Below are 27,213 nucleotides of genomic sequence, written 5' to 3'. Positions count from 1 at the left end.
AGTATTACAGTGAAAAGCTAGCTAGTAACTAGCTACACTTTTGGTGATCGAACCGTTATCGAACGTAACTCGAACGTTAAGCAAATCGTTTGAGTTCGTCGAACGACTCGAACATCGCCCAAAACAACTCGAATTTGAAATTGGTGAACGGTTCGCTTCGAACGCCGCTCATTTCTAATCGGAAGTCAGAGCTCCTCGGAGCACTTGTTCTAGACGACACTGATCAACTTGTTCGGGCCTAAGTTCCGCCTTGGATATGACCCTATGCACCAATATGTCCAATCGATAAAGATAATCTGACATCTTCTCACCGGAGTTCTGATAGGTGGTGCAGAGTCGATAAAGGAGATCAGTGCCATCCTCTGGGGACCCAAAAGCATCTTCAAGGGCAGTCATGTAATCTTTAGAAGTTGTCTCTGACTGACTTCTCCAAGCAGCCGGCACCACTTCCATAGCAGGCCCCTTCATACTCTCCACAATTCTCTGCTTCTTCACCGCATCAGTACACTGCCATTCTTCTAGATACTGCAGATTAACATCCCTCCACATGTCATACCCTTCTTCACCAGCTGGGACAGGAGTGACATCAGAGAAGGCTCTCAGACGACGGTAGGCCCCTTCAGGTAGCAATTTTGTAAACTGGGTGACTAACTTTTCCATGGCTGCCACTACCACATCAACCATCATGGTTGTTTCTTCAGATTTGTCCTGAGTAGAAGTGGAAGGTAAACATCGACTAGACCTCCTAGGCTGTGAACTTGCACCCGAAGATGATGTCCCGGCTTCGGACCTCACAGGCCAGGTGATCTTCAAATGCGGTCCATATTTTAATGGCACAGCTATGACAGATGGAAAGTACCCTTTATCCAGTGTCCCATTAGTAGTGATTAGAGTTGCTGATAATGGACTCCCTTCATCAGTCCTTCTGTCAACCACTCTGGGATGGACAACTCCATGAACTTTGTTCACAATCTACAATACTTCTTCATCCGATATCTTGGAGAGTTCACCGCATACTGCAAAACTGTGTTCTTCAAGTATACTTCTTTCCCCACACCATGCGGACACTTGTGCTTCAGTTAAAGCCTCCATGTCAGCAATACCTGTCTTGATCGATCTCAGCAGTGCCTCCACTGTAACAACCTTTAATCTGCCGCTGGGGCAGGGTGTTCGGTAGTTCTCACCTTGATATGACGCAGTGCCTACACCCGAATCTTGCTAGGAGATCTAGGGGAATACAGAAGGGTCTTTGTCTTCTGCTACGGGTCGAGAGTGATGAAAAGACGGTCAACTGTGGAGTGCAAGGAAGCAGGAATCAGGGAGGGCGAAAAGTTTTTGAGGTAAAAAATCTTTTTTTATTAAACTAAAATACCCTCATAGGCCACAATGCATTTCAACAGTTATAGTGCTGTCTTCAACAGGTGACAGCACCTGATGAAGACAGCAATATAGCTGTTGAAACGCATTGTGGCCATTAGAGGGTATTTTAGTTTAATAAAAAAAGTTTTTTTACCTCAAAAACTTTTCGCCCTCCCTAATTCCTGCTTCCTAGCGCTCCACAGTTGACCGTCTATTCGTCACTCTCATTCAATTTAATTCCTTAACCCATAAAAACCAAAAAGGTAAATATTGAGGTAGTTATTAAATCAAAATACCACCACTAGGACTACTCTCATAAAAATATATTTTATTAATAAATATTAAAAAAGAACATGTGTGGTGTTCTTATCTTTCAATTTCGTACATCACATAGACATATAAATACAAGTGCAAATGTAGACCATGGTTAAACCCACGCCTGAGCGCAGTTATAGACAGTGGTTTATAGAGAGGGGGACAGATGTTAGTACGTCACTGTCCGGCTAGTAGTTGTTTAATGTACACTGTATCTACCTCCTTGTTTGTAGATGTATATGTTGATTATACTCTACTAAAAGGTATATAGCTCTCACTGTCCTTGTCAGCCTCCAGCAGGGATAACCACCACCAGAAAAGTGATAAAAGTGCAAACAAATGAACCATAGACAAACAAACAGTGGCAATGCGTTAGCTGTCCAGGGTTCTCATATTAGGCATAATTTCCCTAATCAAAGGTTGCTGGATAATTTAGGTAGGAGCCTGGAGTTCCACTTAACTAATGGATCCCCCTGCTCTCCTGACGCGTTTCACCCCCCCTAACGCAGTAAAAGGGGATCATCAGAGGATTTTTTGTGAGTCACTTCTCAAGAAAGGACACCTAGAAAGATGAACGAAAAAATGTTGTAAGTATATAGATAAAGGACTGCAATGTTCTAGGCACATACATCTATATAGGTACACTTACAGGGGACCAGTCCTCTTTTTTAGAGTGCTAATAGGTGTTCCCTCTTAGTATGTGGTTACATGAGCGGACTGTTCAAACGTCCAGGATAAGGATGAAGCTTATTTAGTAGTTGGTCCCTGTAGAAATGTATAGGAAAAGTGGGCGGGTAATTCCATATTATTCATATGCTCAGGCACAATTTATCATACACATAAAGTCTGGATTTCTACCTGTATATAGATGTAGTGGTGTATACACTTTTAGTCAATAAAGAGGCAGTTTTTTATCCACTATAATTCTCCAGGAGACGTATGGTCCTATGATTATAATAGGTTGTATATTCGTCCCTCCTGTAACCACATACTAAGAGGGAACACCTATTAGCACTCTAAAAAAGAGGACTGGTCCCCTGTGTCCTTTCTTGAGAAGTGACTCACAAAAAATCCTCTGATGATCCCCTTTTACTGCGTTAGGGGGGGTGAAACGCGTCAGGAGAGCAGGGGGATCCATTAGTTAAGTGGAACTCCAGGCTCCTACCTAAATTATCCAGCAACCTTTGATTAGGGAAATTATGCCTAATATGAGAACCCTGGACAGCTAACGCATTGCCACTGTTTGTTTGTCTATGGTTCATTTGTTTGCACTTTTATCACTTTTCTGGTGGTGGTTATCCCTGCTGGAGGCTGACAAGGACAGTGAGAGCTATATACCTTTTAGTAGAGTATAATCAACATATACATCTACAAACAAGGAGGTAGATACAGTGTACATTAAACAACTACTAGCCGGACAGTGACGTACTAACATCTGTCCCCCTCTCTATAAACCACTGTCTATAACTGCGCTCAGGCGTGGGTTTAACCATGGTCTACACTTGCACTTGTATTTATATGTCTATGTGATGTACGAAATTGAAAGATAAGAACACCACACATGTTCTTTTTTAATATTTATTAATAAAATATATTTTTATGAGAGTAGTCCTAGTGGTGGTATTTTGATTTAATAACTACCTCAATATTTACCTTTTTGGTTTTTGTGAGAATCTATATGGCGGGCTTCCTATCAGGACCCCTTAATACGACGAAATGGCTGGACGATGCGGATGAGGTTTTCTCGGAAAGGACACCAGTAGGACTAGACAGTACTAGAAACACCTTAAGAAATACCTTTTCGGACCTCCTGTTAGCGTATAAACTAAACATAAAATCGTGGTGGGAGGTTCAGTCTCTTGAACAATACGTTAAACAGAGAATTGTACCTAGAGGGCTTAGGATTAATTTGATCCCCGCTGAACGGTCTAGGACAGATAGTTTAATTAAGAAGTGGGAAGAGGAACTGACCAACTCGTCTATAAGACTAATGACCATTCTGGTGGAGGAGGAGAAAATTACGCTAGAGAAATCTTCAAAAGATCTCCAGGCACTTAGGGAAGAAGCCCTTACATTTAAAGGAGACCCTGAGTTTGACAATAAAGAAATAGCCCTTCAACTGGCAGTTTAGGGAAATTATGCCTAATATGAGAACCCTGGACAGCTAATGCATTGCCACTGTTTGTTTGTCTATGGTTCATTTGTTTGCACTTTTATCACTTTTCTGGTGGTGGTTATCCCTGCTGGAGGCTGACAAGGACAGTGAGAGCTATATACCTTTTAGTAGAGTATAATCAACATATACATCTACAAACAAGGAGGTAGATACAGTGTACATTAAACAACTACTAGCCGGACAGTGACGTACTAACATCTGTCCCCCTCTCTATAAACCACTGTCTATAAGGCTGGTTTCACACTACGTCTTTTTAACATCCGTTGAAAACGTTATTTTAGCGGAAGTACGGATCCAGTGCAAATGCGTTTTCATTTCAATGCATTTGCAATGGACTCGCGTTAACATCCGTTCACCTGCGTTTGCGTGCGTTATAGTGAGGATCCAGTGACTTGCAGTTTTTTAACATGTTTCAAAAACGCTACTTGTAGCGTTTTTGAGCTGCGTCAAAATACTGCAAGTCACCGGATCCTGACTAAACAGCACGCAAACGCAGGTGAACGCTGGCGTGCTGATAGACAGGATCCTGCTTTTGTACTGAGCATGCCCAGAAAGTACTGAGCATGCCCAGAACCAGTCTCGCGTGATCTGTCTATCTCTCTACTCCCTCCCTCACCCTCTCTCTCTCTATCTCTGTCTTTCCCCCTTCCTCTCCTCCCTCTCTCTCCCATCTGAGAGCTGCGGACACTCGTAACCAACGTAAATATCGGGTAACCACTTCTCTTAGTTACCCGATGTTTACGTTGGTAACGTGTGCAGGCAGCCCTGCTCCTAGCAGCTGCAGACACTCGTAACCAAGATAAATATCGGGTATCCAAGGCCGATGTTTACCTTGGTTACCAGCGTCTGCAGCTGTCAGAAGCCGGCTCCCAGTCTAGTTCCCCTCACTCCCGATCACATGACTCCAATGCCCGCCCCTAAACATCCAGTGCAGGATCCTGCAAAATAAGACATGCGTTTGCATGCGTTTTTTGCTGTAAAAGCAGGATCCGTACTTCCGCTAAAATAACGTTTTCAACGGATGTTAAAAAGACGTAGTGTGAAACCAGCCTAACTGCGCTCAGGCGTGGGTTTAACCATGGTCTACACTTGCACTTGTATTTATATGTCTATGTGATGTACGAAATTGAAAGATAAGAACACCACACATGTTCTTTTTTAATATTTATTAATAAAATATATTTTTATGAGAGTAGTCCTAGTGGTGGTATTTTAATTCCTTAACCCATCTAATTGTCCGTGCCCTCGAACCTGTCCTTTCTGTCTCCTGAACCAGAACCTGTTCTGCCAGTCTCTCTCCAGTACCTGTACCCATCCTGCCTGTCTCCAGTTCTTAAACCCTTTCTGGCTGTCCATGTACCCGAACCTGTCCTGCCTGTCTCCTGAACCAGAACCTGCTCTGCCAGTCCATCTCCAGTACCTGTACCCATCCTACCTGTCTCCAGTTCCTGAATCCTTTCTGGATATCCGTGTACCTGAACCTGACTTGCCTGTCTCCACTACCTGACCATACAACTTGTTTTATGAGCATTCCCTGCCCTTTCAGCTTCCATTACCTGCTCGGTCCTGCCTGTCCTCTGTCGTTGACGTTTTGGTCAGCTGCTGCAATACCGAGGACTGCCCTGGAGTGGTACCTGGTGTTTCCCGGCAGCCCAGCCCATCCTCACCATCAGATGGTGGGCACTTAGTCACGCTCTTCCAGGGTAAGCCTAGTTTGTGGTGCAATCGGTCCACACCCTCTATCGTAACAGACGTGTCCAACTCATCCCTTGGCCGCCTTCTCCCAGCACTGGTACAAGTGATTGACAGACCTCTCTCTATGGGAAAGACCTGTCAATCATCTAGAAGCTCTGGGAGAAGCCGGACTAGCCTCATCTCTGGCTACAATCCCTGGATGTATCTTCAAAGTACACCGGAACATTCCAATGAAAAATATACCTGGCTGCAACTGTGCAGCCGGCCTTTAATTCATGCTGCCTACGGTTTGAGCCGGACTAGTCTTGTCTCCGGCTATGGTCCCTGGCCCGATCTTCAAAGTTTATAGTCTCTGAAATGCTGGATCATTTCATATAAACATAGACCTGCTGCAATTGTGCAGATGGGATCTCATTCATGATGACCCTTTAAGTTGGTAACTTTGTAAATTGATTATGTAGGGAGTTTAGCTGCCCTGGATAACCAAAAACATCTTAGCATTACAAAGACGGCTCAATGATTTGAGATTAACACCCTGTTTTCCCTATGGCAGCACCACAGCTAAATTGAACAGATGTGCTTGGGCTCCTCCTTTGACTACATTGGTCGATTCTTAAAAAAGGGATTAGTTGAATAATTAGGACGGGTATTTATACAATGGGGATAATAGATGAGAAAGTAGACTCTAAACAAATTTTCATTATGAGTTAATCAAAAATGCAACATTTCACCTAAACCTCAAAATTTTGTGATTTGATATGTGGAATTCCACGTGATAAACAAGCAAAGCAGCTAGCACAGAAGTAGCAGAGCCAGGTATGCGGATACACAAGGAAACACTAACTTCAAGAAACTGGTATAATTTGGCAGGGACATAGTTAATCACAGGAATGCAGTATCATATCTACCAGCAGGGCAATGGTTAATCACAGGAGTAACACAACTAAATTCAGTCTGGTGTCTTCCAGCAGGGTAATAGTTAATAGCAGCAATGTATGGCCTTGGACATGTAGCTAAGAAATGACTAACTGTATGAAAGCAATGAAGTATAGGCAGATGCTTTACCTTGATTACATATGTTAACAGGAGTGAAAGTAGTTGCAAGTTGTTGGTAATTTGCTGGGAGGTTGGTGTTGATGATACCATGTAAACTGGACTGCGCTTGGAAATGATGCTAATTGTAGCATGGAAGATAGGAGAAGCCGAATGACAGACATCAGGCTGCAGCTCAGCTACAAACTTCAGCTAACTGGGGAAAAGGCTACTTGACTACTGCAAAGGGAGGAAGCCATGATAGCAGAAGCATCCTGCCGAAGAGGAGTTATTGAAGGACTCGATAAGAAGGGGCGTTATTGAGACAAGCATGTCTGTCAGTAGGATCAAACCAAAAAAGCCGTCTATATGGTCATGGACATCATAGGAAGCTGAATAAACTGATACCTTGATATCTGCGATCTGATGTCTTATTCCAGAGAAATCATCATATTCTTAATATGTAAATGACATGTTAAGATCTATGGGCCGAACATAGATCTCTCTGAGACTCCGCCTCCAGAGCTTATTATAAATACATGGGGGCGTTTACATGAAGTGAGACATGTAATGACTGAAAGTCTGCTCTCCTGCTCTACATGTCTCACCCTGGTAACGACCCTATAAATTTATAATAAGCTCTGGAGGTTTTAGTCTCGGAGAGATTCGTGTCCAGCCCATAGATCTCAACAGCTAATTTACATATTACGAAAACCTGGATTAGTCTGGAATAAGACATCGGATTGCAGATATCACTTGCATGACCATATCATCAGCTTAGGAGGGCAGGTCCTACTGAAAGATTCCCTTTAATACCCTTCTCAACATCTTTCAATCTCCATCCTCCTAAAATTGAGCAAACCTTCTTGGATGAAGTTTCAGAAGAATCGCTCAAGTTCAATAAGGATCACTCCAGAATTTACATGGTCCGATTTAGCAGACCCCATCATGCACCCCATTAGGAACATCTGAGCTTATATACTGGATCTCCAGAGTAAAGAGCGGCTGCATAGAGCGGCTCTCATTCTGAAGGACCTCCGGTCACCTAGGATTACGTTCCGTAGAAAGCCAGCGGAGGAGTAATGAAGATGATGGACTCATTCACCAGATGAAGACCATATTTTACTCATTTAACCATATATCACTGACTCGAGAAGCTCCGGATCTCGTGGGGAGGAACAGATTCAGCTTTACATTGACTAATATTGACTTTTTGGCAAATGTGAACCTACATCCCAGAGGTAACAAGGTTAATGATTAACGAGAGCTCAGTTTACACTTATGGGATGTATCCATCGTCCTATATAAAGTCATCTGCGAAGCTGCAGACGCCTGCAAAGTCTGGAGGATCCCAAACATTGTGAGTATGCCTCTACACACTTATATTTGGATAAGTTTGTGATTAGGTCATGTTCCCTTTCTTTTGCATCTACTATAAGCAATGGGGGTAATTAAGTTTCCATTTCTTCTCAATCATAAAATCATGAGAAAAATTTGATTACTCTGATGGGGGTGTGATTATTTCAAGTTTTCTACTATTTGCTTGTGACCTTTAAATGTCTATATATTGTTCTCTTGAAACCATGCATTTTTGTTGGATGAGCTCCCCTAATAATGAGTTAATGGGTGACCCAAATAATCATTCTTCACTTGTTGGGAAACATGCCTCTATGGATTTGATCCAAAGGACGCCACCATTCCACAAATATGGAGACCGTGGCAGCAAATCCAGGGCAAAGAACCAATAATTAGCACTAGTCCTTGCTATTAAAGGTTAATTTCACTGGATGTGCCTCTACACACTCCATATTATTTCTTAGGATAGGTGATATAACTTATTAGATGGATCAGCAGATTGGGGAACTTTTATCCCTGTTAGGGTAAAGCTGGAGTCTGCAGCACCTATTAAAGAATGTGTTTCTGACTGCCTAATATATTATAATATGCATTCTGAACCAATTGGATCTATGACCCTGTCCTCTCTAAATGATATCCCTTTAATAGTTTTGCATACAATCTAATAAAAATTGCACTTTATGATCATGAAAAAGAATTTCTCTGTATTTAATATAATAGAAGTGTGATAATCATGAGATGTGAAGGTCTTTCTGTTCTTTCCATGGTTTCTTTTGGTGACCATTCATACATATAGCTTTAGAAAATATGGACCTATAGCTTTTGAAAATATGGACCTAACTATTCAATTAAAACGGGAGTTTGCCTTCTCCAGCACCTCTCCATTCATTCCTCCTTGTGGGGATGTTCAGAACTTCAGCCCAATGGAAAATGAAGGGAGTGGTGGTCGGGAATGTGCATGGCTTGCATCAACAGTATCCCATGCACCACTCCACCACTCGTGCTGCTTGGTGCAAGTCTCCACCAGCTGCAACTTTGCAGAAAAAATTCCAAGACACCAAGAAGCTCCTCTCCATTTATAAATCTCCATTTTTCCCAGCATCCAAAAGGAATAAGTGCAAAAAACAAAGTTTCAGCCGTCAAGGAGCCTTTTTCAAGCCGTATGTAATTTGTATGGTTCGAAAAAGGCCCTTTTGTCGGCCGAAACGTTGTTTTTTTGCACTTATTCCTTTTGAATGCTGGGAAAAAATAAAGATTTATAAACGGAGAGGAGCTTCTCGGTGCCTTTGGTTTCTTCATTGCCACACTATTTTAACGAGGTAAAAGTAGCCGGTCAGGGATACAAATGCATTTTGCAATCGGTGTGGATCCCAGCGGCCCGTCCCCACCAATGAATACGAGTTGATAACTTGTTTTAACCATATAACCTCTTTAACGGTGAAATCATCAACAGAATAAAAATGGTGCTTTAAGTAAAAAAAATGTGCCAAACCTGTGTATTTTGTCTGGATAATCGCAGCTGATCCTTGTGGCCAATGTGGGCTCCTGCTCCAAGTCATAAAGTCTACATCATTATTAGTTACTTACATTGATGAAAACATTTTTTCTTTCAGAGACATGAGGGTCCTTTTGTTTTTGGGAGTAGCTCTACTTCTCACATTGGCCTTTGCCGATCATCATAAAGGAAAACGCAAACATGACAAGGATGACCATTATGACAAAGATGACCATGACCACAAAGACGACCATGACCATAAAGACGACCATGATCACAAAGAGGATCATGACCACAAAGACGGCCATCACAAGAAAGGGGGGCACCATGGCAAGAAGCACCACCATCACCATAACGAGTCCTTGCCCTGCCACAAGATAGCTCCATACAATTCCAAATTCTCCTTTGACCTGTATCGGCAGGTGGCTCTAGATCATCCGTATGAGAACATTGTCTTCTCCCCGGTCAGTATTTCGACTGCATTTGCTTTCCTGTCTCTTGGTGCTAAGGCTCATACAAAGTCACAGATCATTGAAGGAATCGGTTTCAACACCTCTGAGATCTCAGATGAAGAGATCCATGAAGGCTTCCACCACCTTCTGCATCTTCTCAATCATGCAGATAGGGAGCTGCAGCTCAGTGGTGGGAACGCACTCTTCATCTCCCAGGAACACAAGACTCTCCAGGAGTTCTTAGATAATGCCAAGAAGCTCTACCACTCCGAAGCATTATCTACTGACTTCAATAACAGTGAAGAAGCGAAAAAACAGATCAATAGTTATGTGGACAAGAAAACTCATGGCAAGATAGCTGAGCTGCTGGACAGTGTAGACCAGGATGCCATTTTTGTCCTCATCAACTACATTTATTTCAGAGGTAAGCACTTATAACACATAGTCCACTACACATGATGAATTTTGCCTCTGTCCTCCCTCAGTAGTGTCCTGAGGGCTGAATTGTTGGAGAAGTTTTGAAAACACCTAAGATGAGGGACATGATGTGATCTGGCCAGGAGGTATCTCTTTGGTGTTTGGGCTTGGCTTGCCACCTAGTAATGGGACAAGCTTTCAGATTCTATATTGGGTATATATTGGTTTCTTCCATCTAATATCACAGCTCAGCTACTAATATTTCCCACGTTTCTATAATATATATTCTTTTCTTCTTTCTAGGAAAATGGGAAAAACCATTTGAGGAAGAATGGACAAAAGAGGGAGATTTTCACGTCAATGAGAACATAACCGTGAAGGTGCCGTTCATGAGCAGAACAGGAATGTACAAAGTGGCCTTCACCGAGGAGGCCACCATGGTCGCCATACCCTATAAAGGAGATGCCAACGCCTTATTCATCCTGCCAAACGAGGGGAAGTTGTCTGAAATAGAACAAAATTTTAATAAAGACTTAATTTTTAAGTGGAAAAAATCAATGAACAGGCGGTAAGCAAATGTCCATCCCTTTTTCTTTTTTCAGTGTAGAGACAGCATCGGTTCATGCTCCAAACCTGTTGGAGAAGTTGACATCTTTAGCCATTATGGAGATTATGGAAGATGTCTTTAGTAGAGTTGAGCGCGGTTCGTGGTTCGTGGTTCTCCAGTTCGCGGCTCGAGTGATTTTGGGGCATGTTCTAGATCGAACTAGAACTCGAGCTTTTTGCAAAAGCTCGGTAGTTCTAGAAACGTTCGAGAACGGTTCTAGCAGCCAAAAAACAGCTAAATCATAGCTTGGTTTCTGCTGTAATAGTGTAAGTCACTCTGTGAATCAAACTATTATCACATTTCAGTGTATAGTGTGCGTGAACAGCGCCTTCAGATCACTGCTGTTTCTATAATGGCGATCGCCATTTTTTTTTTTTTTTTTTCTTGTTTTCCTTCCCTAAGTGCGCGCGTCTTGTGGGGCGGGCCAGCATGTCAGCCAATCACAGACACACACACAGCTAAGTGGACTTTGAGCCAGAGAAGCAACGGCATGTGTGATAGGATCTGCATGTCACATGTCCCTGCATTATAAAACCGGACATTTTCTTCACGGACGCCATTATCTGCCTTCTGCGTCTTTGGTGTCAGACATCACTGTCGCAGCTCCGTCTTCCTGAGTCCTATAGCCGATACAGCTGTATGCGCTGCATACACAGCGTTAGACAGCTTAGGGAGAGCACTTTATAGCAGTCCTTTTAAGGGCTCCAACCGGCAGGGTCAGAGAGCCATAGGTGACAGGTCCTGCAAACAGCAACAGCGTCTGTGTAGCCCAGGTCAGGGATTTCCTACCTGCATTTCACCATTAGGAGGGAATAGAAAGGCAGGCTTCCATTCCTCTACCCAGAGCACCACAATCCTGCCACTGTACCCTCCTGTCCTCTGCACACTCCAACTCATTATAACTAAGCCATTATACTAGCAAACATTCAGTGTACCTAGTGGCATCCTATACGTGGCTATTGGACTTTGCTATAGTCCCACTAGTGCCAAGACATTTGCAGAGCGCGTCTGCCTGCATTGCACACTACAACTCATTCTAACCAAGCCATTATACTAGCAAACACTCAGTGTACCTAGTGGCATCCTATACGTGGCTATTGGACTTTGCTATAGTCCCACTAGTGCAAAGACATTTGCAGAGCGCGTCTGCCTGCATTGCACACTACAACTCATTCTAAACAAGCCATTATACTAGCAAACACTCAGTGTACCTAGTGGCATCCTATACGTGGCTATTGGACTTTGCTATAGTCCCACTAGTGCAAAGACATTTGCAGAGCGCGTCTGCCTGCATTGCACACTACAACTCATTCTAACCAAGCCATTATACTAGCAAACACTCAGTGTACCTAGTGGCATCCTATACGTGGCTATTGGACTTTGCTATAGTCCCACTAGTGCAAAGACATTTGCAGAGCGCGTCTGCCTGCATTGCACACTCCAACTCATTAAAACCAAGCCATTATACTAGCAAACACTCAGTGTACCTAGTGGCATCCTATACGTGGCTATTGGACTTTGCTATAGTCCCACTAGTGCAAAGACATTTGCATAGCGCGTCTGCCGGCATTGCACACTCAAACTCATTTTAACTAAGCCATTATACTAGCAAACACTCAGTGTACCTAGTGGCATCCTATACGTGGCTATTGGACTTTGCTATAGTCCCACTAGTGCAAAGACATTAGCAGAGCACATCTGCCTGCATTGCACACTACAACTCATTCTAACCAAGCCATTATACTAGCAAACACTCAGTGTACCTAGTGGCATCCTATACGTGGCTATTGGACTTTGCTATAGTCCCACTAGTGCAAAGACATTTGCATAGCGCGTCTGCCTGCATTGCACACTCAAACTCATTTTAACTAAGCCATTATACTAGCAAACACTCAGTGTACCTAGTGGCATCCTATACGTGGCTATTGGACTTTGCTATAGTCCCACTAGTGCAAAGACATTAGCAGAGCACATCTGCCTGCATTGCACACTACAACTCATTCTAACCAAGCCATTATACTAGCAAACACTCAGTGTACCTAGTGGCATCCTATACGTGGCTATTGGACTTTGCTATAGTCCCACTAGTGCAAAGACATTTGCAGAGCGCGTCTGCCTGCATTGCACACTCCAACTCATTAAAACCAAGCCATTATACTAGCAAACACTCAGTGTACCTAGTGGCATCCTATACGTGGCTATTGGACTTTGCTATAGTCCCACTAGTGCAAAGACATTTGCATAGCGCGTCTGCCTGCATTGCACACTCAAACTCATTTTAACTAAGCCATTATACTAGCAAACACTCAGTGTACCTAGTGGCATCCTATACGTGGCTATTGGACTTTGCTATAGTCCCACTAGTGCAAAGATATTAGCAGAGCACATCTGCCTGCATTGCACACTCCAACTTTTTTAAACTAAGCAATTTTACTAGCAAACACTCAGTGTACCTAGTGGCATCCTAAACGTGGCTATTGGACTTTGCTATAGTCCCACTAGTGCAAAGACATTTGCAGAGCACGTCTGCCTGCATTGCACACTACAACTCATTGTTACTAAGCCATTATACTAGCAAACACTCAGTGTACCTAGTTGTATCCTAAACGTGGCTATTGTACTTTTGTCTATTCACAGTATTGGAACGATATTTGCAGCACGTCTGCCTGCATTGCACACTCTAACTTTTTTAAACTCAGCCATTTATAGTAGCAAACACTCAGTGTACCTAGTTGTATCCTAAACGTGGCTATTGTACTTTTGTCAATTCACAGTATTGGAACGTTATTTGCAGCACGTCTGCCTGCATTGCACACTCAAACTTTTTTAAACTCAGCCATTTATAGTAGCAAACACTCAGTGTACCTAGTTGTATCCTAAACGTGGCTATTGTACTTTTGTCTATTCACAGTATTGGAACGATATTTGCAGCACGTCTGCCTGCATTGCACACTCTAACTTTTTTAAACTCAGCCATTTATAGTAGCAAACACTCAGTGTACCTAGTTGTATCCTAAACGTGGCTATTGTACTTTTGTCAATTCACAGTATTGGAACGTTATTTGCAGCACGTCTGCCTGCATTGCACACTCAAACTTTTTTAAACTCAGCCATTTATAGTAGCAAACACTCAGTGTACCTAGTTGTATCCTAAACGTGGCTATTGTACTTTTGTCAATTCACAGTATTGGAACGTTATTTGCAGCACGTCTGCCTGCATTGCACACTCAAACTTTTTTAAACTCAGCCATTTATAGTAGCAAACACTCAGTGTACCTAGTTGTATCCTAAACGTGGCTATTGTACTTTTGTCTATTCACAGTATTGGAACGTTATTTGCAGCACGTCTGCCTGCATTGCACACTCTAACTTTTTTAAACTCAGCCATTATACTAGCAAACACTCACTGTACCTAGTTGTATCCTAAACGTGGCTATTGTACTTTTGTCTATTCACAGTATTGGAACGATATTTGCAGCACGTCTGCCTGCATTGCACACTCTAACTTTTTTAAACTCAGCCATTATACTAGCAAACACTCAGTGTACCTAGTTGTATCCTAAACGTGGCTATTGTACTTTTGTCAATTCACAGTATTGGAACGTTATTTGCAGCACGTCTGCCTGCATTGCACACTCAAACTTTTTTAAACTCAGCCATTATACTAGCAAACACTCACTGTACCTAGTTGTATCCTAAACGTGGCTATTGTACTTTTGTCTATTCACAGTATTGGAACGATATTTGCAGCACGTCTGCCTGCATTGCACACTCTAACTTTTTTAAACTCAGCCATTATACTAGCAAACACTCAGTGTACCTAGTTGTATCCTAAACGTGGCTATTGTACTTTTGTCAATTCACAGTATTGGAACGTTATTTGCAGCACGTCTGCCTGCATTGCACACTCAAACTTTTTTAAACTCAGCCATTTATAGTAGCAAACACTCAGTGTACCTAGTTGTATCCTAAACGTGGCTATTGTACTTTTGTCTATTCACACTACTGCAAATCTATGTGCAGCACCTCTGCATGACAACCTCGTGCTCTGTTTTTAATAAGCTATAATGATAGCACAAAATACTGCCATTTTGTGGCATCATAGAACTGGCTGTTGTATTCCATTAGTGCCCCACTGGTGACAAGCTATTTCTAGCACCTCTACATCACACCCTCATGCACATTTAGCTACGCTAATGTTATAGCAAACTCATGGAATTCATTGCTGCATTTCATAATTCGGAGGGATAGAAAGTCAGGCTTCCTTTAGCTTTTCCTTCTGTTCATAGACAGCATCTCCAAGACAAATTTCCCCTCCACGTCTAAGTGTGGAGAGGCAGCTAGTGCGCATGCGTGTGCCGATGTACCCCAGCTGCAGCATAATTACAGTGTTTCGCCTAGTGAGTATGCTCAGCCTGACTGTGCCATTCCTGACGCTAAGTCTTCATTTCGGGATACAGCGCATGCTCCCACACTAAGTGTGAAAAGCCTCTTTGCACAGGTGCTTGCATTCTGTGCCGGGTCTAAGTCCTGTTTTGTGCCTAGACACCATGCTAAAGCTGATAGTCTTTTTTCAGAGACTGTATTTCATGCTACTGAGCATGCTCAGGCACTTCCTGCATCAGAGACTAGGTCCGGTAATGAACTCTTTGGCCCTGGCCCTGATGTGGGGGTCCCATATAGACCACAGGGCATCAGGTGTCCTCCCAAATGGCTTGCAGAGGCCCACACCTATGACTTGTCACCGCATTATTGATGGTCAGACGATGACTGGTGAGGTGTTTGGGTCATGGCAGCCATGAGGTCATCATTGAAGTTGCGTTTCCAAATAGGACGCTAGTTATGCCACTCATGACGTGTCACTCTGCTTTTGTCTCCAGGAGGTGCATTGTGGTTCACCCTGGTTTGGGGCGGACCCAGGTTATAAAAGGGGCTGGAGCCAACAAGGAGGTGCGCAGTCTTCTATTATGCTCCGAAAGAGCACACCTCCATGTGTTGAACCCATTGCGGCTTTAGGCCAGAGGTAGGCAGGGATAGGGTGGTGGATGCAGGCCACCACCACAGTTGGTAACGCAGAACGGTTAAGACCAGCTCCTGTCCTAACAGTCCTGCTTGTGCAGCCCAGTGGCATTAACAGGCCTGCTGCTGCTGATGCGCCTGCTGTCCACAGGTGTGGCCCCTACGCACACGGTCAGCGTACTCAATGGCCCCTGTGTTGTTAACAGGGAGTTCCTGGGCTGGGTGGGCATGTGGACCCTGTGACGCTAACAGGGCTCACAGTCTCCAGATCCGAATGGCGTCTAACTCGGTTCAGGCTACTATTAGTTTCATAGCCACACAGCTCTGTATCCTCCACCAAACCTTCAAGTTGCCAACCTCTCCTTTTCCAACTGGGAGCACGGTGGACACTGACTGCTGAAGGTGATATATACCTTTCTCTTTCTTTTCTTATTAATTTTTGTTATATAGCGGTCACAGATTATATACCACTTTATCCAAATCTGCCAGTCCCACTGTAACAGATGTTGTTTCTTCAGCAAATGTTACAGTTGTTTAACCACCAAATCCACGGACCCAAATTTTTTTCCCCTTTCCAACACACCTGTTCCCCTTTCCAACAGCATCTGTCCTTTTTCAACTCATTTTGGGATATGACCAAAAGTGCAACTGTGCAGGGACACCGTACTCAACGCCATCTCAGCACAGCAGCCATCCCTCGGTCCCTCCGATGTGGACAAGTAAAAGACCATTTCCTCCTATCCATGACAAAGTGTTGAGATTCACTCTGTGCAGCACTGGTGTTTAGTGGAAAAGTAGATCTAAGATTGCGTACCACATTCTGCAGATACTCCTGTATACGTGCGTCTATTTCTATGGCAGGAATTAGTTCGCCAAATTTTGTCTTGTACCGGGGATCTAACAGTGTGGCAACCCAGTATTCAGGATTACTTCAAATTCATACAATCCGAGGGTCATGTAGGTAGTGCAGCAAGAAGGCGCTCATGTGTCTTGTGCATCCAGGAGGACCAAGTCCTTGGTGTGTTGGTGGCAGAGAGGTGAGAATCGTGCATCCTTCCTCTGCCCTCTACCCACAACCTCGCACAACCGAAATGTGAGCAAGCTCTCACTCATCTGCTGAGTCTTCCATGCCCATCGCCAGTTCGTCCTCCATTTCTTCATGGGCTCCTGCACTTTCATCAACACTTTTTGCTGATACTATGCGCCCTTGTTAATCCCTCTCCCTCACCATGACTGCCGCATAGGTGCCGCTGACCATCTGGACCTCGTAGATCTTGTTATCCCTTCCGCATATGACTCCTCCTGTACTTCCTCCCCTTCCTCTTGTCCCAACACCTGACTCCGAATAATAATTACAGTGTGCTCCATCATGTAGATGACCAGAATTGTCACGCTGAGAATGACATTGCCAGTGCTAAACATCTTCGTCGACATTTCAAAACTGTGTAGCAGGGTGCATAGGTCCTTGATCTGACACCACTCCAGCAGCGTGATCTGCACCACCTCTGGATCAACTTATCCCAGGCTATATGTCTTACCGTATTTCAGCAGGGCTCTGCGGTGCTGCCACACACGCTGCAACATGTGCAGATTCCAATTCCTGCGTGTCGGAACATCGCATTTCCGGCGTTTAACTGCCAGACCCTAAGACTTCCGGAGTGATGAAAGTTGTTGAGCTGCTGTGTGCGCACGATGGAAGTGAGCACATAGCGAGCGTGCCCGCTGCACAAGGCCATGTAGGCCGTGATGGTGTTTTAAAAATTGCTGGAGAATTCGGATCAACACGTGAGCCATAAAAGGCACGTGTGTCACATTGCCCTGAGGATGGCCCGCAGCCAGGTTTGCATCATTGCCGCACACGGCTGTTAAGTCACCAACGGAGTCCGCTCCGTCAATTTGTACTCCGGTCGCCAGGTGACAACGTGTTCCTTTCATGAATAGTGCTGATGATGGGAGAGTAGTCGATGCCAGCGGCGCAGGTGGACGCAGGTTATGCTCACCCACTGGGCTGCATTACCTTGACAGATGCAGAATCTCTGGCTGAATGTAGCTGGTGGGTATCTCACAGATGAAATACCATCATTCAGCTACAACCAATGGGAAGACACCACACCCTTTTTTATGCCCATCCTGTCTGCAGACCACTGCCAGACATAGCTATGAACCTCTGGTTAATTTTACCCCCAGTTCAGTTTTATGATTTTGTGTGCTTGTTACCTGACTACTTTTCCTGCTTGCTGTTTATGTACCTTGTTGGCCGATACGCATTTCACCTCTGCTTGTTTTCTGATTAAGTCCTGGCCGTCCCATTCTGTTCCTGTTCCTCAATTAATGTTTTGACCCTGCCTGACTACTATTCTCTGTAATAGCGGTGTGACTCACATTTCCCATACATTTCAAAGTAAAACTTTGACCGCCTGATGGCATTGAGCTCTGCTGCCAGCATAGTAAGGAGGTGTGTGGTAGTCCTTGTGCGCAGTTGCAAGGAAGGGTGGCCTGACCACACAGGGTTTGCGCAAAGGTAGAGGACCCACACGAGGTTGAAGAGGCAGAAGCAGTGTATTAACTTCTACATACAGAACAAGGATTGAAACAACTCGTGGGGACGGCAAGACTTGTACAGCAGACCCTTCTCCATCTCTCACCATAGTTTGCCAGTGCCCAGTCAGTGACATGTAATGACCCTGTCTATGCTTACTGGTCCAAGTATCTGTGTTGAAATGCACCCTGTCGCACACAGATTTTCTCAAGGAAGTGGTGATGTTGTGTGCGACATGCCGGTGTAGCGCGGGCATGCTTTTCTTGGAGAAGCAGTGGTGATTGGGCATCTGGTACTGGGGCACAGCGACAGACATAAGGTCTGTAAAATCCTGTGTGTCCACTACGCGTAAAGGCAGCATTTCGGTAGCCAACAGCTTACAGAGGGATAGAGTCAACCACTTAGCTTTGTCATGGGTCGCAGTAAGTGGCCTTTTATTTGACCACATCTGAGGGACAGAGATCTGGCTGCTGTCTGTAGACGGTGTTGAGTAGGGTGTCCCTGGAAAAATGCAGGTTTGTGAGAAAAGTGCAGGCGGAGACATGATGTTGGCTTCATCTTGCCTTCAGATCTGTTCATCTTGTATCATTTTTAAAAAACACAGCAAGCAAGGGTTACTCCAAGCGGAGTCTCCCTTTTTTTCCAAAAATTGGGCCCCACACAGACACCTTATCAGTGGCAGCACTTGTGCCCTAGTTGCAAACAGGATGTTTTGATTTGCATCAAGCACATTCCAAATCCACAAGCATTTACTCTCCCCAGGATGACACAGGGGTAGTAAATTCCTTCTGGATCCATGACTTGTTCATTTTGATGAACGTCAGTCTGTCCACATTGTCACTGGACAGACGCGTGCGCTTATCTGTCAGCACACACCCAGCAGCACTGAAGACACGTTCAGAGACAACGCTGGCAGCTGGACACGACAAAATCTTCGAGGCGTAACTGGAGAGCTCTTGACATTTTTCTAGATTTGAAGCACAAAAGGAGCAAGGCTCCATTTGCAAAGTCATTGCATCGATGTTCATTTGGAGATACTCCTGTATCATCCTCTCCATCCGTTGACTATGTGTCAGACTTGTTGTCTCTGGTGGCCTTGCAAAGGAGGGTCTAAAAAAATTATGAAAAGATTCCATAAAATTGCTGTTACCAGCACCAGATACGGTCCTACTGGTACGGGTAGACTGTTGAAGATGACGAGGCCGTCCCATGTTTGTCAAGTTACAACTGGGAGAATCACTCCCTTCACCTGCACGGTTGTTTGGTGGAAAAGCCGAGCTAAGATCGAGTAACAGCTTCTGCTGATACTCCTGCATACGTGCGTCCCTTTCTATGGGTGGAATTATGTCACAAAATTTGGACTTGTCCCGGGGATCTAATAGTGTGGCAAGCCAGTAGTCATCATCACTTCTAATTTTGACAATACGAGGGTCATGTTGGAGGTAGTGCAACAAGAAGGCACTCATGTGTCTTGCGCAGCCATGCGCACCAAGTCCACGCTGTGTTTGTGGCATAGAGGTGCTAACCGTTCTTTCTTCCTCTGTCATCTCCCCCCAACCTCTTTCAACTGAAATTTGACCAAGGTCCCCCTCATCTGCTGAGTCTTCCATGTCCATGGACAGTTCGTCCTCCATATCTTCATGTCCTCCTGCACCTTCCTCAACATCTCACCTGCTACCATGCGCCCTTGTTGATCCCTGTCCCCCATGGTCCCATGCCTGCCGCGTTGGTGATGATGAACGTCTGGACCTTGGTGATGTTGTTGTGTCTTGCGCATATGAATCCTCCTGTAGTTCCTCCCCTTCCTGTTGTCCCACCCCCTGACTACGAATAGTGTTTAGCGTGTGCTCCAGCATGTAAATGACTGTAATCGTCATGCTGATAATGGCATTGTCAGCGCTAAACATATTCGTCGCCATGTCGAAACTGTGCAGAAGGGTGCATAGGTCCTTGATCTGAGATCACTCCATCAGGGTGATCTGCCCCACTTCTGCATCTCGTTGGCCCAGGCTATACATCATGACGTATTGCACCAGGGCTCGCCGGTGCTGCCACAGTCGCTGTAACATGTGGAGAGTTGAATTCCAGCGTGTCGCCACATCGCATTTCAGGCGATGAACCGGCAGGCCGAAAGACTTCTGGAGCGATGCAAGTCGCTCAGGTGCGGCGGTTGAACGGCGGAAGTGAGCACTGCAGACAGTTTCCGTGCCCTGGTCAGAAGGCCATCTAGGCCGGGATAGTGTGTTAAAAATTGCTGGACAACAAGGTTAAACACGTGAGCCATACAAGGCACGTGTGTCACCTTGCCCAGGCGAAGGGCCGCACCCAGGTTTGCAGCATTGTCGCACACGGCCTTACCAGGCTGCAGGTTGAGTGGAGACAACCATTTATCAAAATCAGTCTCCAGAGCTGCCCACAACTCAGTCGCTGTGTGACTCCTATTTCAAAGACATGTCAAGCTAAAGACCGCCTGATGCCGTTGCGCTCTGCTACCAGCATAGTAATGAGGGGTGCGTGATTCCTTCTGCGCAGTGAGAACGCTGGTGGCCTGACCAGGCAGGCTTGGGGCGGAGGTGGAGGACCCAGATGAGGTGGAGGATGCAGAAGCAGTGGCGGAACTTGGACAGACAGAGGATTGACACACAAGTCGTGGGGACGGCAAGACTTGTGCAGCAGACCCTTCACCATCTATCACCATAGTTACCCAGTGGCCAGTCAGCGACATGTAACGTCCCTGTCCATGCTTACTGGTCCAAGTATCGGTGGTGAAATGCACCCGTTCACACACAGAGTTTCTCAAGGAAGCGGTGATGTTGTGTGCGACATGCTGGTGTAGCGCGGGCACACCTTTCTTAGAGAAGTAGTGGCGACTAGGCATCTGGTACTGGGGCACAGCGACAGACATAAGGTCTCTAAAATCCTGTGTGTCCACTAGGCGGAAAGGCAGCATTTCTGTAGTCAACAGCTTACAGAGGGATAGAGTCAACCTCTTCGCTTTGTCATGGGTCGCAGGAAGTGGCCTTTTATTTGACCACATCTGAGGGACAGAGATCTGGCTGCTGTGTGTAGACGGTGTTGAGTCGGGTGTCCCTGGAAAAATGCAGCTTTGTGAGGAAAGTGCAGGCGGAGACATGATGTTGCCTTCATCCAAAGTTGGTGCTATCGATGTCTGAGAGAGCTGTACACACTCACTTGTTTCCCCTTCCAAACCAACTGACGACCTACCAAGCAAACTGCCTGTTGCGGTTACAGTGGTGGAAGTTGTGGGTGGAAAAACAGGTGTGACAGCTGTCCCCACAGTCCTAGAAGATGACGAGCGCGCGGATGCACTGGAAGGGGCAGGCGGTGGATGGTTCGCTCCGCTAGGCCGCATTGCAGCACGGTGAGCTTCCCATCGGGCCATATGATATTTATTCATGTGACGATTCATGGAAGAAGTTGTCAAACTGCTGAGGTTTTGACCTCTACTAAGAGAACCATGACAAATTTTACAGATCACATAATTTGGGCGATCTTTTTCTATGTCAAAAAAGGACCTGGCTAGGCAAGGCTTAGAGGCCATGCGACCTGTTGATCCACCCCGAATAATGCTCAGAGGCAGAGTGGTGGCTGAGGATGCAGTTGTAGACGTGCTACCAGTGCTCCGACTGTGTCCAGGAAGGCGCCAGGTTACTTCGACGTCGGTTGCATCCTCCTCCACCGCCTCTGTTGACCTCCTCGAGTGTCTGACTGTGGGTTGACAGTAGGTGTGATCTAGAACTTAATCATCAATTGTTGTGTTTGCACTCCCCTACCCCTCAGACCGAGTTTCTTCTTGCCCTGACCGAATATTTAAGTTGTCATCCCAATCGGGTATCTGCGTCTCATCTTCATCAGTATGTTCCTCATTGCCTATAACCACAGTTGTTGGAAAGGCAGCATTTTGGTAGCCAACAGTTTGCATATGATGAAAGTCAACCTCCAAGCCATTTCATGCCCTTCTAAAAGCATGTAAAACACAGCGAGGGGACTCCAACCACAGTCTCCCTCGTTGCCACTAACTGGGCCACACACACCCCACTTGACTGGCATCGGTTGACCCCCCCTTTTGACAAAGAAAAAGATGCTTTGCATGAAGCACTCTCAAAAATACGCGTGCCTTTCCCGTCCCCTGGCTGACCCAGGGGAAGAAAAGTCCTCTGAGAGCCATGACTTGTTCATCTTGGTTCTTTTAGAGACACAGCGAGGGGACTCCAACCACAGTCTCCCTCGTTGCCACTAACTGGGCCACACACACCCCACTTGACTGGCATCGGTTGAGCCCCCTTTTGAAAAAGAAAAAGATGCTTTGCATGAAGCACTCTCAAAAATACGCGTGCCTTTCCCGTCCCCTGGCTGACCCAGGGGAAGAAAAGTCCTCTGAGAGCCATGACTTGTTCATCTTGGTTCTTTTAGAGACACAGCGAGGGGACTCCAACCACAGTCTCCCTCGTTGCCACTAACTGGGCCACACACACCCCACTTGACTGGCATCGGTTGAGCACCCTTTTGAAAAAGAAAAAGATGCTTTGCATGAAGCACTCTCAAAAATACGCGTGCCTTTCCCGTCCCCTGGCTGACCCAGGGGAAGAAAAGTCCTCTGAGAGCCATGACTTGTTCATCTTGGTTCTTTTAGAGACACAGCGAGGGGACTCCAACCACAGTCTCCCTCGTTGCCACTAACTGGGCCACACACACCCCACTTGACTGGCATCGGTTGACCCCCCCTTTTGACAAAGAAAAAGATGCTTTGCATGAAGCACTCTCAAAAATACGCGTGCCTTTCCCGTCCCCTGGCTGACCCAGGGGAAGAAAAGTCCTCTGAGAGCCATGACTTGTTCATCTTGGTTCTTTTAGAGACACAGCGAGGGGACTCCAACCACAGTCTCCCTCGTTGCCACTAACTGGGCCACACACACCCCACTTGACTGGCATCGGTTGAGCCCCCTTTTGAAAAAGAAAAAGATGCTTTGCATGAAGCACTCTCAAAAATACGCGTGCCTTTCCCGTCCCCTGGCTGACCCAGGGGAAGAAAAGTCCTCTGAGAGCCATGACTTGTTCATCTTGGTTCTTTTAGAGACACAGCGAGGGGACTCCAACCACAGTCTCCCTCGTTGCCACTAACTGGGCCACACACACCCCACTTGACTGGCATCGGTTGAGCCCCCCTTTTGACAAAGAAAAAGATGCTTTGCATGAAGCACTCTCAAAAATACGCGTGCCTTTCGCCTCCCCTGGCTGACCCAGGGGAAGAAAAGTCCTCTGAGAGCCAGGTCCACATTGTCAGTGGACAGACACGTGTGCTTATCTGCCAGCAGACCCCCAGCAGCACTGAAGACAGGTTCCGAGAGAACGCTGGCTGCAGGACACGACAAGATCCTCAAGGCGTACGTGGCGAGCTCAGGCAATTTATCCAGATTGGAAGCCTAAAATGAGCAGGGCTCAAGTTGCACAATAATGGAATCGATGTTTCTTTGCATATACTCATATATCTGTGTGTCTCCCTCTTTTTCCTTGTCCAGCTGTTTTGTTTTCACATGAGTATATGTCCTTGTCACTTTCCCATGTGTTTGTGTTATGTTGTGAGTTGTTTGTCACCTTTTGGACACCTTTCAGGGTGTTTTCTAGGTGTTTTACTGTGTTTGTGATTGCCTGCCATTGTTTCCTATGGGCTCGAGTTCGGTTCGTCGAACGTTCGACGAGCCGAACTCGAGCCAGACCCCCCGTTCGGCGAACCGCCTCGAGCCGAACCGGGACCGGTTCGCTCATCTCTAGTCTTTAGTCACCCGGTCACACACTTAGTATACAAATTTGTAGACTGCCTTTTCCTTCCCTCAACTCTTCTATATTATTCTTCCATAATCACTTCCTTACGTATGTTTTCGGAGGTGAGGTATACTTTGTTATCCTCATGTATTAGTCCAATGTGTGCCACCTGTGATTTCGAGATACATCTGTGTATACGGGAAGACGATCAGTTTTTTACTGGTGTAGATATAAGTATCAGAGAGGACGGCTGCTTCCATAACTTTGGTCATTTTCCTTTATACAGATTGGTGGAATTAATCCTCCCCAAATTCTCCATCTCCGGGACTCTCAACCTTAAGCAGACATTAAACAAACTGGGCGTAGTAGACGGCTTCTCAGACAGCGCTGATCTTTCTGGTATCACCGCAGAAGCCAAACTAAAGATTTCTCAGGTAAGCTTTATCCATCTATTAAAGATAATAGTTAATGTATCAAAAATCTTTAAAATTTCTCAAATTTGACAAATTCTAAAAAATGTTAAAATTTAATTTGCGCAAATCTAATACAAATAATACAAGTGGATTGCGATTGGAAGACAACAGAGGATTAATGACATCAATTCAACTTGACATTGCATAATTTTAAAGCAAGTCAAATTTCCGGGGAGAATAAAATTTTGGCAATTTGCTCATCTCTACTATCTATATCCTTGAAGATATGAGTCAATAACGAACCCATGTTTTGAATATTCGGAGTGCAGCCTATTTTGTCTTCTTGAACTATCTCACGTCTACTACAGATGGGATTTACCAGGTTCAACAAATTTTGATTTGATGCAAATCAAATTTGGATTGAAATTAGCAAAATTCATAAAACTCGGTGAATTCGAAACAATACAATTGGTTTAGGCAAATTATCTAAATATTACAGAACATTTCATCAGCCAGAAAAGGTTCACGTGACCCTCATCACAGCCACACAGGCTCCCTATAATGCCTTGCAGCTATGACATTTCATAGTAAAACACAGCCAATCTGTCATGATCCAGGTCTGTATTGACCGCTGTGGATTGATTTTTCCCTAGGCTCTGGCCTGGTCATGTCAGGGGTTAACTCCTCCCTGCCTCACTTTAGTTTCCAACACGCTATATCCTGGCGCTGCAGCTCAGGTTTAGTGCCAGTGATAGTTTATGCTCTGCAGTGTGTATTACTGGCTCTGATGAGTTTCCCCGATATGTCTTGCCTCCCAGCTACCTTGCTTTGACTCGTACCCCTCCTCCGTTCGTCCGTCTGTCCCAGTCCTTGACTACTCCCTGTCTTCTGTGTACCTGTCTGTCTTATCCCAGTCTCATCCTGTTTGTCCTCCTCCCTTCTTTGTACTCGGACTTCCCGGCATCTGACCTGTATCATCGTTCCTAACTTTGGCTCTGTCTCTCCCCTCTGTTCCATACCGGCTTCTGACCCTTGGCTGTCACCTGACCACGATTTGATTATCCCAGGGCTATTGATAAGATCTCCTGCTGATGTCCTGGTTTACGAACTACTCTACTGCCCTCTGGTGGTTTGCCTGCTAACTGCACTCTGAAGTTACACTGTAGCTTCTGCATTTCCCTTAGTACAGCATGACCAATCATCAGGAAACAACATGGGCTGTATAAAAGCCGAGGGAGGGAATGCAGCAGACATTTATATGTGAATATTGAGAAGATAAAAGCTCATAAAGAGAGTCAGGGAGAGAAAGCCATAAAATACTGAATTAATGGATTAATGTATGTGAAGAATAGTGTATGGGGAAAAATGATAAAACCGATCTAACTCATAAAGAAAGAGTGAGATAAGAGTGTCAGAATTACACATGTCCCCTGATTCCGGGCAGAAGGATTAGCTGAGAACCCAGCTGGAGAATTCGACTTCAAAACATTTGTTCAGCTCTAATATTTATCTGTTGACTCATCTCATCTGTGTTCCTCCCCTTCCGCAGGCTGTCCATAAAGCTGTGCTCAGTGTGGACGAGAAGGGGACAGAGGCGGCCGGCACGACAGCACTTGAGGCAATCCCCATGATGCTTCCACCTCAAGTTCATTTTAACCAACCCTTTATTCTAACATTATATGACTACAAAACCAGAAGCGTTGTCTTAGCCGGAAGAGTCGTCAACCCTCTAACATGATTCTCCGCAAAACTTTCCTTTCAATAAAATGTTCTACTTTATCAGTGTTGTGATTTATTTTACATTACGGTAACCTTTATCCACCCCTGGAGGTCACCAGATAGGAAACAATACTGATCCCAAGGAAGGGTCGAGACGTCAGACAATGGCTCCACTACCTCCTCTCTAATAAAGACGGTCGGGCAGAAAAGTAATGGAATATTTGTATTAGTCATTAATTAGTGGAAAATATTTCACCTGTATATTATATATTATACACAAAACAGTAAAAGGGTCTGTAGGACTAGACAACACATACTAGGGTACAAGGAACGCAAAGGAATGTGGACCCCATGTCTGTACTTACCAAAACAGAGAGCCATTAAAAAGAGCAAGCACTGGCCTTGTAAACTCAATGTCGTCACATATAGCAGTTATATTCTTCTACACAAGGAGCAGTATTATATTAGTTATATTCTTGCACATAGGAGCAGTATTATAGTAGTTGTATTCTTGTACATTGGTGCAGTATTATAGTAGTTATATTCTTGTACATAGGGGCAGTATTATAGTAGTTAAATTACTGTACATAGGGGGTAGTATTATAGTAGTTATATTCTTGTACATAGGAATAATATCATAGTAGTTATATTCTTGTACATAGGGATAGTATTATAGCAGTTATATTCTTGTACATAGGGGGCAGTATTATAGTAGTTATATTCTTGTACATAGGGGCAGTATTACAGCAATTATATTCTTGTACATAGGGGGCAGTATTATAGTAGTTATATTTTTGTACATAGGGGCAGTATTATAGTAGTTATATTCTTGTAT

At 44.9% G+C, this 27,213-nt stretch overlaps 1 protein-coding gene across 1 annotated transcript; it reads left to right on the top strand.

Annotated features, from left to right (window-relative positions):
- Nucleotides 1–9,550: 9,550 nt before the first annotated feature.
- LOC142258481 (alpha-1-antitrypsin-like) lies at nt 9,551–26,398 on the top strand. Its single transcript, XM_075331101.1, has 4 exons — nt 9,551–10,304; nt 10,601–10,865; nt 24,533–24,680; nt 26,209–26,398. Exons 1-4 carry the CDS (start codon nt 9,551–9,553, stop codon nt 26,395–26,397), a joined length of 1,356 nt encoding a protein of 451 aa, XP_075187216.1. The 3' UTR covers nt 26,398.
- Nucleotides 26,399–27,213: the final 815 nt, after the last annotated feature.

This window comes from Anomaloglossus baeobatrachus, chromosome 12 (genome assembly GCF_048569485.1).
Source record: "Anomaloglossus baeobatrachus isolate aAnoBae1 chromosome 12, aAnoBae1.hap1, whole genome shotgun sequence".
In the NCBI taxonomy this organism is placed as follows: Eukaryota; Metazoa; Chordata; class Amphibia; order Anura; family Aromobatidae; genus Anomaloglossus; species Anomaloglossus baeobatrachus.
Note: the sequence above shows the minus strand (reverse complement) of the source record. Positions and strands in the feature narration are given on the sequence as shown.

Bases quoted from the DNA above. Each gene is read 5' to 3' on its own strand.
- LOC142258481 (XM_075331101.1), top strand. From the start codon at position 9,551: ATGAGGGTCCTTTTGTTTTTGGGAGTAGCTCTACTTCTCACATTGGCC. The intron at 10,305-10,600 runs GTAAGCACTTAT...TCTTCTTTCTAG, and splicing joins CAACTACATTTATTTCAGAG to GAAAATGGGAAAAACCATTT. The intron at 10,866-24,532 runs GTAAGCAAATGT...TCCTTTATACAG, and splicing joins AAAAAATCAATGAACAGGCG to ATTGGTGGAATTAATCCTCC.